We start from the raw sequence: 12,626 nt of genomic DNA, 5'->3' as shown, positions 1-12,626 counted from the left end.
ACAGCAACTTTGCCGCAGCATGCAATGCGAATGGTGGTTGTCTCCTAAAGTTGAAGTCAAACCCAAACATTGAGGCTGTTACTCGTTAAAAAAATTGTACTGAAATCTTGATCACCGTTTAAAAAAAAAAAAAAAAAAAAAAAACCCTTAAAAGGACAAAGATTTAAAAGAATAATAAATAAATAACTAAATATTAGGGGAGCTGAAAAATCCAAGATTCAACTGCGCTAAGTACACTTTGCATGAATGAACATCGAATAAAAAATCTCCAATGTAAGTTGCTCTCGGCTAGCTCATAATGTGTATTCAGCTTGGAATGGCTGCACCCTCCCTTAACTGGCAATATATATGACATTGGACCTGCACATATAGAGTAGAACAATTGATCTATGGCCTCTTGACCCCTTACCTTATAGCTACAATTTGTTAGGAGTGTAAAGAGGTTTTTATAAGATAAGGTATCAAAACCTCTTCATTCTTCAACCTACCAATTCAATGGGTTAAAAAAGTGAAGATTTTGGAGGTTTTGAAACCTCTAAAAACTTACCTTCCTAAAGACCCTGCTTCCAAATAAGTCACTCATATACACATTAAAAAACTTCCTCTCAATTATCCAGCACAGTTAATAGGTATTGATTCCCATAAACATAAAATATATTTTAGTACTGAAACCTCAAGTACCTAAAGTCTCCTACCAAATACCAATACTCCTTGTTCCCAGCTTACCAGCAGATATTTTTGAGACCATTCAATTTTAATAGTCATGTTCTATCTATTTATTTTATTATTTTTATGTGGCTTAAATTTTAGATATAGCTTTATGGACCCAAATTATGACCCAACCCAAAAGCTTCGCTCTACACACTGAGGTTAGGGTTTGAGAGTTCTGAGTAATTGTATCTTACTCTTTTCATCATAGTCAAACTTTTTCTCTTATCTTGCCCATGTACGTAGACCTTACGGTCAAACCACATTAAATCTTGTATTATTTTTCTTTTCTTTTCTCTACTGTGTGATTGTGCAATTTGTGTGTGTGCCTTAGATTTGCGTATCTATTATAACAAACTGGTATTAGAGCTTTGTGTATGAAATCTAGGGTTTACGAATGGCGTCGTCTTCTATGAGATGAAGAAGTTTGATGGCAGATCGAGTTTCTGTCTGTGGAAGATTAAAATCAAATCTTCTTTGATCCTGCAATGTCTATGGAAGGCAATCGAAGATAACTTTCCAAAAGATATGAAAGAGATAGAGAAGGCTGATTTGAAGGAGAGAGCCTTGAATGTGATTTTCATGAGCGTAACTGATAATTTCCTATGCGAGATTGTTGGTGAAAGCTCAACGTCTGTGGCATGGAAGAAATTGGAGGGGTTGTACTCTGCCAAATCGCTGACCAATCACCTGTATCTAAAGAAAAGGCTTTACAATATGAGAATGAGCAAAGGTACACCCATTAAAGAATATCTGGATGAATTTAATTCAATCATTATGGATCTAAAAAATATTAATATTGATATTGATAGTGAGGATCAAGCTCTTATTGTGTTATGTTTTTTGTCACCCTCTTATAAGACTTTTGTTGATACTCTATTGTATGGAAAACACAGTATTTCACTAGACTATGTCAGTAATTCTCTGAAATTGAAAGAGTTGAAAAAAAAATTTTTCAAATAATAAAGAAAGATTTGAGGGGAAAGGTTTGGTGAGCAGAGTAAGAACACATTCAAGGGAGGGTTCTTCCAACAGGAAGAAATCTAAGGCTAGATCTAAGTCAATAATGAAAAAGGATAACTGTTTTGAGTGCGATTAGCAAGGTCACTACAGGAGAGACTGTCCCAAGTTGAAAAATAAAAAGGGAAAGCAACCAGAAAGTTTTGCGAATGTGGTTAACAGGTTTATCGATTCTGATGGTGATGACAGTACTGGAAAATTTTTATCCATGAGTTCAGATTATGGGTAGAATTTATGGATTCTTGATACTGGGGAAATTTTATTGATTCTAGATGAATTTCTGGATTCTTGATACTGGTGCTACTTATAACATCTGTCGATACAAACTGATTTGTCACTTACAAACAGATGAGTGGTAAGGTGTTTTTGGGCAATGATTGTGCGTTACTTGTGGAATGCATTGGTAACATCAGATTGAGGATGTTTGATAGCATTGTCAAACCTATAGAGTGTTGGCATATTCCAGGACTAAAGAGAAACCTGATTTCTCTTAAGACACTTGACTCTCATGGATTCAGATACCATGCAGATAATGGAGTTCTCAAAGTGTGCAAAGGCTCTATGGTACTCATGAAGAGCGGTTTGGTTTCAGGATTGTATTTTTTCGGGACAGTACAGTTTTAGGGGAAGCTGCAATAGCATCTGAATGTAATAATCAGAATCAGACTCAATTGTGGCATTTGCATCTTAGTCATATAAGCGAAAAAGGATTATTTGTGTTGAACAAGCGAGATTTATTGGACAGGCATAAAATAGAATCTATGAACTTTTGTGAACACTGTGTGCTTAGCAAACAGACCAGGGTGAAGTTCGATAAAAGGCAGTGTGAAAGACCAGAGAAACAGTGGATTATATCCACTCAGATCTATGGGGTCCTAACAGAATCCCTTGCAAGAGTGGTGCTAGGTACTACAAGACTTTGATTGATGATTACTCTCAAATGGTGTGGGTGTATTTTTTGAAAACAAAAGATTAAGCATTTTTACCTTTGTAAAGTGGAAGACGATGATTGAGAAACAGACAAAAAAAGGTCAAGCGCCTTAGAACTGATAATGGGTTGAAATTTTACAATCGTGAGTCTACTTCATTGGATAGTCAGAGGGAGAAGTCAATAGCAGAATCAAATCACGGTGTCAGAGAATAGGTGAAGCTTGAGATTGATACTTCAGCAGTTCAGTCTAGTGATTTGTAGGATAAGGTGCAAGATTCTGATCAACAAGAGGATGCACTTGAGCAATAGCAACATGAACCATATAGCATTGCAACTTGTAGAGAGAGAAGACAGATTAGACCTTCGTAGAGATATGCATATGTAGATCTAGTTGCGTTTAACTTGTTAGTTGTTAAGACAGTTAATGTGCATGAACCCAACAATTATAGAAAAGCTATTTCTTGTTCAGATGCAGATCAGTGGGTCAGTGCTATGAGTGAAGAAATTGAGTCTCTTCACAAGAATCAGACTTGAGAGCTTGTAACATTGCCTAAGGGATAGAAAGTGGTAGGTTACAAATGGGTGTTCAAGAAAAAGAAAAGCACTCAAGGGGTTAAAGCATCTCGATATAAGGCACGGTTGATAGCAAAAGGCTTTACTCAGAGGGAAGGAATTGACTTTAATGAAGTGTTTTCCCCAGTTGTGAAGCACAATTCTATCAAGGTCTTACTTGCTATGGTTCCTCTTAATGATCTAGAGCTTGAGCAACTAAATGTAAAGACAACATTTTTGCATGGTAAGCTAGAAGAGAAAATTTATATGAGTCATCCTGAAGGATTTGTCGTTCCAGGTATAGAAAACCATGTTTGTTTGCTTAAGAAGTCTTTATATGCTTTGAAACAGTCCCCTAGGCAGTGGTACAAAAGATTTGATACATTTATGATTCGTAATGACTTTATTCATAGTTTATATGATAGCTGTGTGTATCATGGGAAGCTTTCAAATGATTCCTTTGTCTATTTGCTGTTATATGTGGATGACATGCTTATTGCTGCTAAAAGCATATCACAAATTAACATTCTGAAGAAGCAATTGAGTGATGAGTTTGAGATGAAGGATTTGGGTACTGCAAAGAAGATTTTGAAAATGGAAATTAATAGGGATAGAAGTGTTGGAAGCTTTTCTTGTCTCAGTAGGCCTATATCGAGAAAGTGCTTAAGCGTTTTAATATGAATAATGCTAAGCCTGTAACTATTCCGTTTGCTGTCCATTTCAAGTTATCTATAGACATGTCACCAAAAACAAATGAGAAGATGAAACACATGTCCAATGTTCCCTATTCGAGTGATGTTGGTAGCATTATATATACTATGGTTTATACCTGACCTAGCATTTCACATACAGTTAGTGTTGTGAGTAAATATATGATGTGTCATGGGAAAGAGCATTGGCAGGCAGTGAAATGGATTTTGAGGTACTTGAAAGGTACTATAGATGTTGGTTTGACATTCGATAGGGGCAAGATGAGTGAATCAGTTATTTGCTATGTGGATTCAGATTTTGCAAGGGACTTAGATAAAAGGAGATCTCTGATAGGTTATTTGTTTACTCTCTCTAGAAGTGCTATCAGTTGGAAGGCAACATTGAAAGCTACATTTGCTTTGTCTACCACAGAGGCTAAATATATAGTTTTAGTAGAGGCAGTAAAGGAAGCTTTATGAATACAAGGTTTAGTAGGTGATCTTGGATTGATACAAAACAAGCCAACAGTATTTTGTGACAATTAAAGTGCAATACATCTCATAAAGAATCAAATGTACCATAAGCGAACTAAACACATTGATATCAGATATCACTTCATTTGGGACATTATATCTCAAGGAATTATAGTTGTACAAAAAATCTCTACACATGATAATCCAGCAGATATGATAATCAAAGGAGTTCCAGTCAGCAAGTTCAGGCATTACCTAGACTTGATTGATATTTGTAGTGCTCAGCAGTCCCTTTTGAGAGCATATGGCAAGACAAAGTATTTTTTGTGATTATTTTATTGATGATGGAGAGAATTCAAATCAAGGGAAAGAATTGTTATTTTTATGTGACTTGAATTTTGAATATCTTCAAAGATCCAAATTATGGCTTAACTCAAAAGTTTCACACTACGACTCGATTGGGCTAAAAAGTGAGATCTGTGGTAAGAGTGAAGGCATGAGTCGATATTTGGGGGTGCGGGGGCAATGCCCCCACGGTATGAATCAGTATAAATATTATAATATTTTACCATTTGCAGTAGAGTTGTGAGATATTCGAGAAACACATTGGGATTAGAGTTTGAAAGTTCTAAGTGATTGTATTTTACTCTTTTTATTATAGTGGAACTTTTTCTCTTATCTTGCCCGTGGACGTAGACTTTACAGTCGAACCATGTTAAATCCTGAGTTATTCTTTTTTTCTTTTCTATACTGTGTGATTATGCGACTTGTGTGTGTACCTTAGATTTACGTGCTTGTTATAACATGTTTGTTATGAGATTTCGAAAATCAAGTGCAAAAAATGAATACCTTCTTGCCTGCCTCTCTATGTCTCGAGGGCACACAATTTCCTCCTTCACCTCAATTACCATCTAAGTTAAGATGATATCAATTGTAGCGCTGAGCTTGGTGTATAATGGAGTTGTTGAAATCATAACTCGTGCCAGTTCTGGTATGGCTGCTTTCCCCATTGCTTCAACAAATGCATGCAACCAGCTGCTAAGAAAAGCCCAAGAGCAGCAAACGCCATCATAGTTGAATTCTCAATTTTCTGATAATAGCCTCTCTGAAATATGGAAAAGATTGCTTACAAGTCTATTATGTAGCTGTAATTCATATGAAGACAACCGTGAACTTAAACCAAGAACAGGTAAGTGCAACTGAACAAACAATGAGATGAATGCATGGCCAAGATTAAAAGCCAACATAATTACTCACAGGTTTGCCAACAGTTATGAGTTTCAAAAATGATGTGGGGGACAAAAGTCCAAAAACCAGGTGTGACCTTGAAACAGCACCTAGGAAATGGGCCAAACTAGAGGCAGCAGTCCCAACAGCTCCTTATTTTAATTGTTTTAAAAATCATGTGTGTAATGGGAAAACACTTATCCTCTCAAAGTCCTCTTGGACCAGCTAACAACAATTAGTCAACTCTATTTATATTTCTATTTCTTTTTCTTTTTCTCCTTCAACTTCTGAGAGTCATCATTGGCCCACCATTTATGGCTCCCATAAAACCACATTGCAGCACTTTTTTCAAATCCTCAAGTAATCTAGGGTGAAGAAAAGCATGACATTATGAACAATGTCATTGCTGCATTTACAATCAACATTTCTTCCATTAATGAAGATATTTGCAGTCAAAATTTCTTCATTCAAGTCGTCATTGGCCTACCAATGATGGCCAATGCTGACCAATGCTCATTGCTACGTATGGAGGAGATGCGTAAATCCCATGTGCTAGCAATCTGGGTAACAGAAACGTACTTGCATCAGCAAAAACAGAATAGCTGCATTTGCAGGAGCTAGAGAAAGGCTTATCATTCCTCCACGCAACTCATTTGGCACATGCCTATACATAAAGAATTGGAAACTTGATTAAAATCCACTTGATAATGAATCACCACCAGCTACAATAAGATAAATAAAATAGCACATTTCAGCATACATGGTCCTCAATCTTGCAAGTGAAGGTATAATCAGGCCTACAACAGCATGGAATAAGCAGAACAGTGATACTAGAATTGCAATTTCCTGCATTTCACAGATAAACATCATGAACTTAAGAAGATATAGTAGAAGAACCAAAATTAATAAATAAGTAATATCTGCCAGAAATCTAAACACGAGGATACCTGATAATCATAAGCCACAATTGACAAGGTGAACCCTAGTACAATGAACGCGTACACTAGGCAATCCTCAGTTCTAAGAGATGATGGACCACTCAACAACCATGGAAATACTGTGCTTCCCAGCATTCTTGCTCCCAGCAAGCATGGATGTATCAGCCCTAGATACACTGCTCGTCCATCAGCCTAGAATCAACAAATCATTATGCGCTCTGATGTTACGCAAATTAACAGTTTCTAGCAAATCTTCTTGTATGTTATTGAGTCAAACTCGTTAAAGATTTCCCATAAAAGAAGTAACTTAGGAGAAGAGAAATAAAGACTCATCCTTTAGCATAAGATTTATATAATTACCAATGTGCATTTACAATATATCATTAATTCGTTATTTTATTATTATATGAAATATAACAGATGTCATCAATATATTGTACTCAATTTAACTCAACTAAACCTTTATACCAAAAATTTGGGGTCGGCTATATGGATTCGTTTTCTCCACTCTAAAAGATTTTGGGTTAAATCCTCAGAAATATGTAATGCTTCTAGGTCATGTTGTACTCATCAATATATTGTATATCATTATAATTAACTATAATTAAATTGAATAAGTAAAAATGTAAATTGAAATTGGCAATATTATGTTTTTATAAATATATATAAATTTTTATTCTTATCCATGTGCAACACAAGTGATTTTATATTATAAATATTTGTCTTGTATTTTGTTTCAATCATAAAGCACTGTTGCTTATGCTTATGAGGAATGGAATATTGCCTCTTTAGCAAGTCATAATGCAATTAAAAGGTTTTATACGTTGTGGCTTTTTACACATCCTGTTTGTGTCATTTACCTGGAATTTATTATATCTTAAACTAATAGGCAAAATGTTCAATTTCATTCCTGTACTTATTGGAGAAGTTCAGTTTAGTCTTCAATTTTTACCTAAATTAACCTAAAAGTTCCAATTTAAATTCAATTTAGCCCAAAAATTAATATTTATGGGCTAAATTTCTTGATTTGTTGATTAAATAAAACATAAGAAGTTCAATTTCTTGATTTTTGAATTAAATTTCTTGATTTAAGCCCAAAAATCAAAAAACTCAATTTCTTAATTTTCTTATTTTTGACTAAATTAAGCTTAAATTAAAACTTCTAGGTTAATTTGGGTAAGACTAAATTGAACTTTCTCAAGGAGTACAGGGGTGAAATTGAGCTTTAAGCCTAAACTAATATGTCAATTGTATATTTTTCAATGTTAAAATCAGCATTACATCTAAGTTTCTTTGCCATAGCTAACTGGCATTGACAATGAAAGATCAGGAAGGTAAACAGAAAGCCAATTGATGAACAGAACAAAATTCCAAGATTATAAGGAGGAAATTGAGATACGAGAAGCCAATAGTGAAAGCATATAACAATCTTTTATATAAACAAACATGCGAACATACCACCAATGTTGGGGCCCACAGAATCCAGAAGACTGCAATAGAGAACTGAAGGCAAGCATGTGCAAATCCCAGCAGCCACATTCTTTTATCTGGTGGATATTAAGAGGTTACCAATGATGAGAGATGAAAATCACGCTTCTATTATATTCTTACTACATAAGACAAGAACAAAACCAAATGCATATTAAAGTAAACTTCCCTTCTTTTGCTCTACCTTTAACAATAACTGTACATCTTGAAAATTTCCAGGGAACATGTGACCATCAATGTGTCCATGTTGAAGAAACATGTACAAACGTAAAATTATCAAGGTAGTTCCAACAGTGCAAAGTTTGAAAGTTATTTATTTTTTAGTAAAAGACACAGGTTATGGTCAATTATACAAGTTTGCAGTTTGCTAAGCATACAGCTTACAGCACAACAATGAGAATGGGGAAAGTAGTACAGAGCCAGAAAACAGACGCTAAAAATACAAATTGTTAGATATAAAAAAAAATACTGAAACTAAAAAGTGACATAAACTTGTTAACGCATAACTACTTGTCAATCCTACTAGAGTAAAGTCCCAATCAAATCAATCCTTTGAACTGCAAGTAAAATGTCCATGACTCCATGTTTCCTTCACAGTCAAAATTAAAAAGCCCAAACTCCGCTACAAACAAGCAAAAATGGTCAACCCTTGGAAGTTCACCTCTGATTGCAAAGCAGCAATTGGAAGACATGCTCTAATTGAGCTGCATGAAAAAAGTGTATATAACAGAAAAGGTCTCCATTGAAAAGGCAATCAATAACTTAGGATCCTTCACATCAGGGGAAAGCAGCAAGTAGATAAAACCAAAACTAATATTAGAAGCTAGATCATCAATGATAGCTTTTAAAGTGCAGTTTTAAGTAAAACAAAGGGCACAATCCTTCTTTAGTTTGTTGATGTTTTCACAGTAATTTATTTTTAATAAAGACATTCAATTGTCTAAATCTAAAAAATTGCAGTGCCTCAATATGGTAGAAAGCATGCACCAATCAGGCTTACTGAATAACTTTTAGATTTAAATGTTGAAAACACAATTAATTTGTTTGCATCAATTAAAACCAGAAACTTTCATGATAAAATATAAAGTCTTACCACTAAAGATAAGTGTGTAAGATATCCCATAATCTTTAATGGGAGCATTTTGTGTGGTTTCTTTCCATGCTTTGCTGATACAGATGATACCTATCATTGCCAGAAAGATGGCTGCAGTGTAAGAAGATACCATGCCTGTTTCCGGATTACTACCTAACAGCCAATTTGCAAGCACCTGGCTTCCAATTAATGATGCTGACTCAAAAAAAGTCATTAACCAAAATGTGTCACTCAAAGTATCTTGTCCGTGTCCTTGCTGCAACATGGAACAGTAAGAATACAGTCATTATTTATTCATAACAGCAAATTGTGCTAATTTTCATATTAAAAGGACAAATAACAATCAGGGAAATCATTCAAATAGATAAAAATTATATCTAAATCTGGATCCTCAACGTGATGGGGGAAAAAAACCAGAGAGAGAACTTGTACAGACTAGGGCCTTAAGCAATATAAAATGTGGGAGAAAGAAATAAACAAAATTGTTAACACAAACCTTTTCATTTTCGACAACTACCCATGCCTCGAAACTGAATGAAAATATTGAGGAGGCAAGGGACAAACATATACTTGCTAACCAGATGCTAGGATGTGGCATAATCCTCTTCCATATGCCAACACAGAGGTGTAGGATGCAAAAGATCAAACAAGCTTTATTGTGTCCTCTACATGGAATCCAAGAATGATGAAATTTCTATAAGAATTTTCTTTTCCAATCATAGTAACTTACTGGGCAAAAGATCTAGAAATTGCACTGAGTCTAGCTATTAGATATAGAGCAAAGATTCAGAGTTGCTTACATTAAATCAGAGATCATCCCTAAGAAGGTACCGACAAGAAGAGCAGCTCCATATCCAACACAAAGAGACGTTGCCATCTCCTCCTTGCTAACTCCATAGTGAGCCAATTCAAACTCTCCAAACACCGACCAGAGCCCTTCCATCACTACCAATAACGATAATTCAAAAAAAAAAAAAAAAAAGAAAAATAAGCTACGGAATCAAATCCAATGTGTGTGAAATTACGCGTAAGCATAGGAGACTGACCTGAAGCGAGGGAGAAGACAAAGAGAAACTTTCGCTGGAAACGAAGTAAAGAAGAAGAAGAAGAAGAAGAAGAAGAAGAAGAGATGCCATGATCGAAGGGCGATGGAGATAGAGATTTGTTGGTTCTTGAAAAGTGAGGGAAGAAAGCGATAGAGAAGAAGCAAGAGATGAAAATGAAGAAATAGAGTGAGGGATTTGGTTCCCAAATGGAGGAGTCGATTAGCACTGTCATTTTTATGAGCTAGCTTCCACTTCCAGATCTGGAAATTTAGGATTTTGACCTTAGATGGGTAAAGATGTGCATTTCAAGCTCATTGAACAAGCAACTCAACTGTTTGATCCTTAACCCAATCAAATCTTGGTACACAGTTCCTACGATTACGAACAGGGCCAGGTGCCAGGAGCGTCCACGATTCTTCTTGTTCCAAACCTAGTAACAAACCCTGAAAAAAAAAAATTATTATTATTATTATTATAAAAATTAAAACGTATCAAATTATATTTATTTATTATTTTATAAAAAAGTCTATGATTTTTTTTATAAATTAATTAATTATAAAAATTTTATTAATTTAAAAAAATAAAATCTTTTCAAATAGAAAAATACATATAATATTTAAAAAAAAAATTTAAGAGGAAAATTATGTATGCTAAATTTTATTAAAAAATTATAAGAACAAGTTTTGGTTTATTAAATATTTTTTATTAAATTTTTTAGAAAATATTATATATATTGTTTCACATGAAGAAACTCTTTTTTTGTTAAAGTAATAAAATTTTTGTAATTAATTACTTTATGAAAAAAAATCATTTTATAAAAATCTCATGAGATAAGTTATAAATTTATATGAAATTATCTTTTTTTATAATAAAATAATTATATTTTGTATGGAACTAAATAAACATAGAAGACACTTTATTTTTTTACTATTTTAATTTATTATTAAAAAAATTAAAGTAATAATTGATTTTATATATTTTTATAAATTTTCAATGTAATATTAAAAAAATTAAACAAGTTTTTATATTTTTAATCAAGAGTTAAATAAGCTGAAATTAAATTTTAAACAAAATAAACTCTATTTTTTAATTAAGGTCTAATAGGTCTATTAGTAATAAAATATTATTTTTAATAATAAAATACTATTTTCTCTATTTTTAAATAATAAAATATTAAAAATAAACTCAAGTCAACTTAACTCAACTAAGCCTTTATCCCAAAAATTTGGGGTCGACTATATGGATTCACTTTTTCCACTCTAAACGATTTTGGGTTAAATCCTCATAAATTTGTAATGCTTCTAGGTCATGTTGTACTACTCTCCTCCAAGTCAATTTAGGTCTAACCCTTTTTTTCTTTCTATCCTCTAACCTAATGTGCTCTACTTGTCTAACTGGAGCCTCCGTATGTCTATGCTTCACATGACCAAACCACCTCAATCTCCCTTCTCTCAACTTATCCTCAATTGGTACCACTCCTATATTTTCTCTAATACTCTCATTACGGACTTTATCTAGTCTAGTATGGCCACTCATCCACCTTAATATTCTCATCTCTGCAACTCTTATCTTAGATGTATACGACTCCTTCAATGCCCAACACTCACTACCATATAACATAGCCGATTGTATGGCTGTACGGTAAAATTTTCCTTTTAACTTATTGAGAATCTTGCGATCACATAAAATTCCCGTGGCACGTCTCCACTTCAACCATCCACCTTTAATCCTATGACTAACATCCTCCTCACATCCCCCATCTACTTGAAGGACTGAGCCGGGATATTTAAAGTGATTACTTTGGGACAGTACCACTCCATCCAAATTAACTCCTTCCCTATCACCAGTTTGGCCTTCACTGAACTTGCAATGCATGTATTCTGTCTTTGTTCTACTTAACTCAAAGCCCTTTGACTCTAGAGTACTTCTCCAAAGCTCTAGCTTTCTATTGACTCCTTCTCGCGTCTCGTCTATCAGAACAATATCATCCGCAAACATCATGCACTAAGGAATACTCTCTTGTATATGTTTCGTCAATTCATTTAAAACTAATGTAAAAAGGTAAGGGTTTATAGCTGATCCTTGGTGTAATCCAATTGAGATCGGAAAATCTCTTGTGTCCCCTCCCACTGTGCGCACAATAGTAGTTGCTAATAAAATATTAAAAATAATAATTTTAATATTAAATAATTTTTATTCACATATTTTTCAATTTTTTAAATTTTATTTTAATTAAAACTAATAAATAATTTTTAATATGTAAAATTAAGAAATAATAATATTTTATTATTAAAAAATAATATATTATTATGTATGAACTTATTTGGTTTTGATTAAAAACCATAGGAGCTTATTTGACCAAATACTTAAATTTGGACTTATTTAACAACATAGGATATATAAGTTTGTGGACGTCAGATATTCAAATAATATGGGACTTTATTTCATACGCACTTCACC

General features: G+C 33.8%; 1 protein-coding gene across 1 annotated transcript; it reads right to left on the bottom strand.

Annotated features, from left to right (window-relative positions):
- Positions 1-173: 173 nt before the first annotated feature.
- Positions 174-10,605, bottom strand: LOC110638486 (uncharacterized). Its single transcript, XM_058154447.1, has 10 exons — positions 10,167-10,605; positions 9,921-10,065; positions 9,617-9,785; positions 9,121-9,376; positions 7,998-8,086; positions 6,549-6,731; positions 6,362-6,447; positions 6,181-6,265; positions 5,224-5,479; positions 174-360 (listed from the first exon to the last, which is right to left on the bottom strand). Exons 1-9 carry the CDS (start codon positions 10,396-10,398, stop codon positions 5,345-5,347), a joined length of 1,380 nt encoding a protein of 459 aa, XP_058010430.1. The 5' UTR covers positions 10,399-10,605; the 3' UTR covers positions 174-360; positions 5,224-5,344.
- Between the last annotated feature and the right edge of the window lie 2,021 nt (positions 10,606-12,626).

This window comes from Hevea brasiliensis, chromosome 10, assembly GCF_030052815.1.
Source record: "Hevea brasiliensis isolate MT/VB/25A 57/8 chromosome 10, ASM3005281v1, whole genome shotgun sequence".
Taxonomy (NCBI): Eukaryota; Viridiplantae; Streptophyta; class Magnoliopsida; order Malpighiales; family Euphorbiaceae; genus Hevea; species Hevea brasiliensis.
This window is presented reverse-complemented; position numbering and strand designations above follow the sequence as displayed.

Bases quoted from the DNA above. Each gene is read 5' to 3' on its own strand.
- LOC110638486 (XM_058154447.1), bottom strand. From the start codon at position 10,398: ATGACAGTGCTAATCGACTCCTCCATTTGGGAACCAAATCCCTCACTC. The intron at 10,066-10,166 runs GTCAGTCTCCTA...CGTTATTGGTAG, and splicing joins TGTCTTCTCCCTCGCTTCAG to TGATGGAAGGGCTCTGGTCG. The intron at 6,732-7,997 runs GTATGTTCGCAT...TGTTGATTCTAG, and splicing joins TGTGGGCCCCAACATTGGTG to GCTGATGGACGAGCAGTGTA.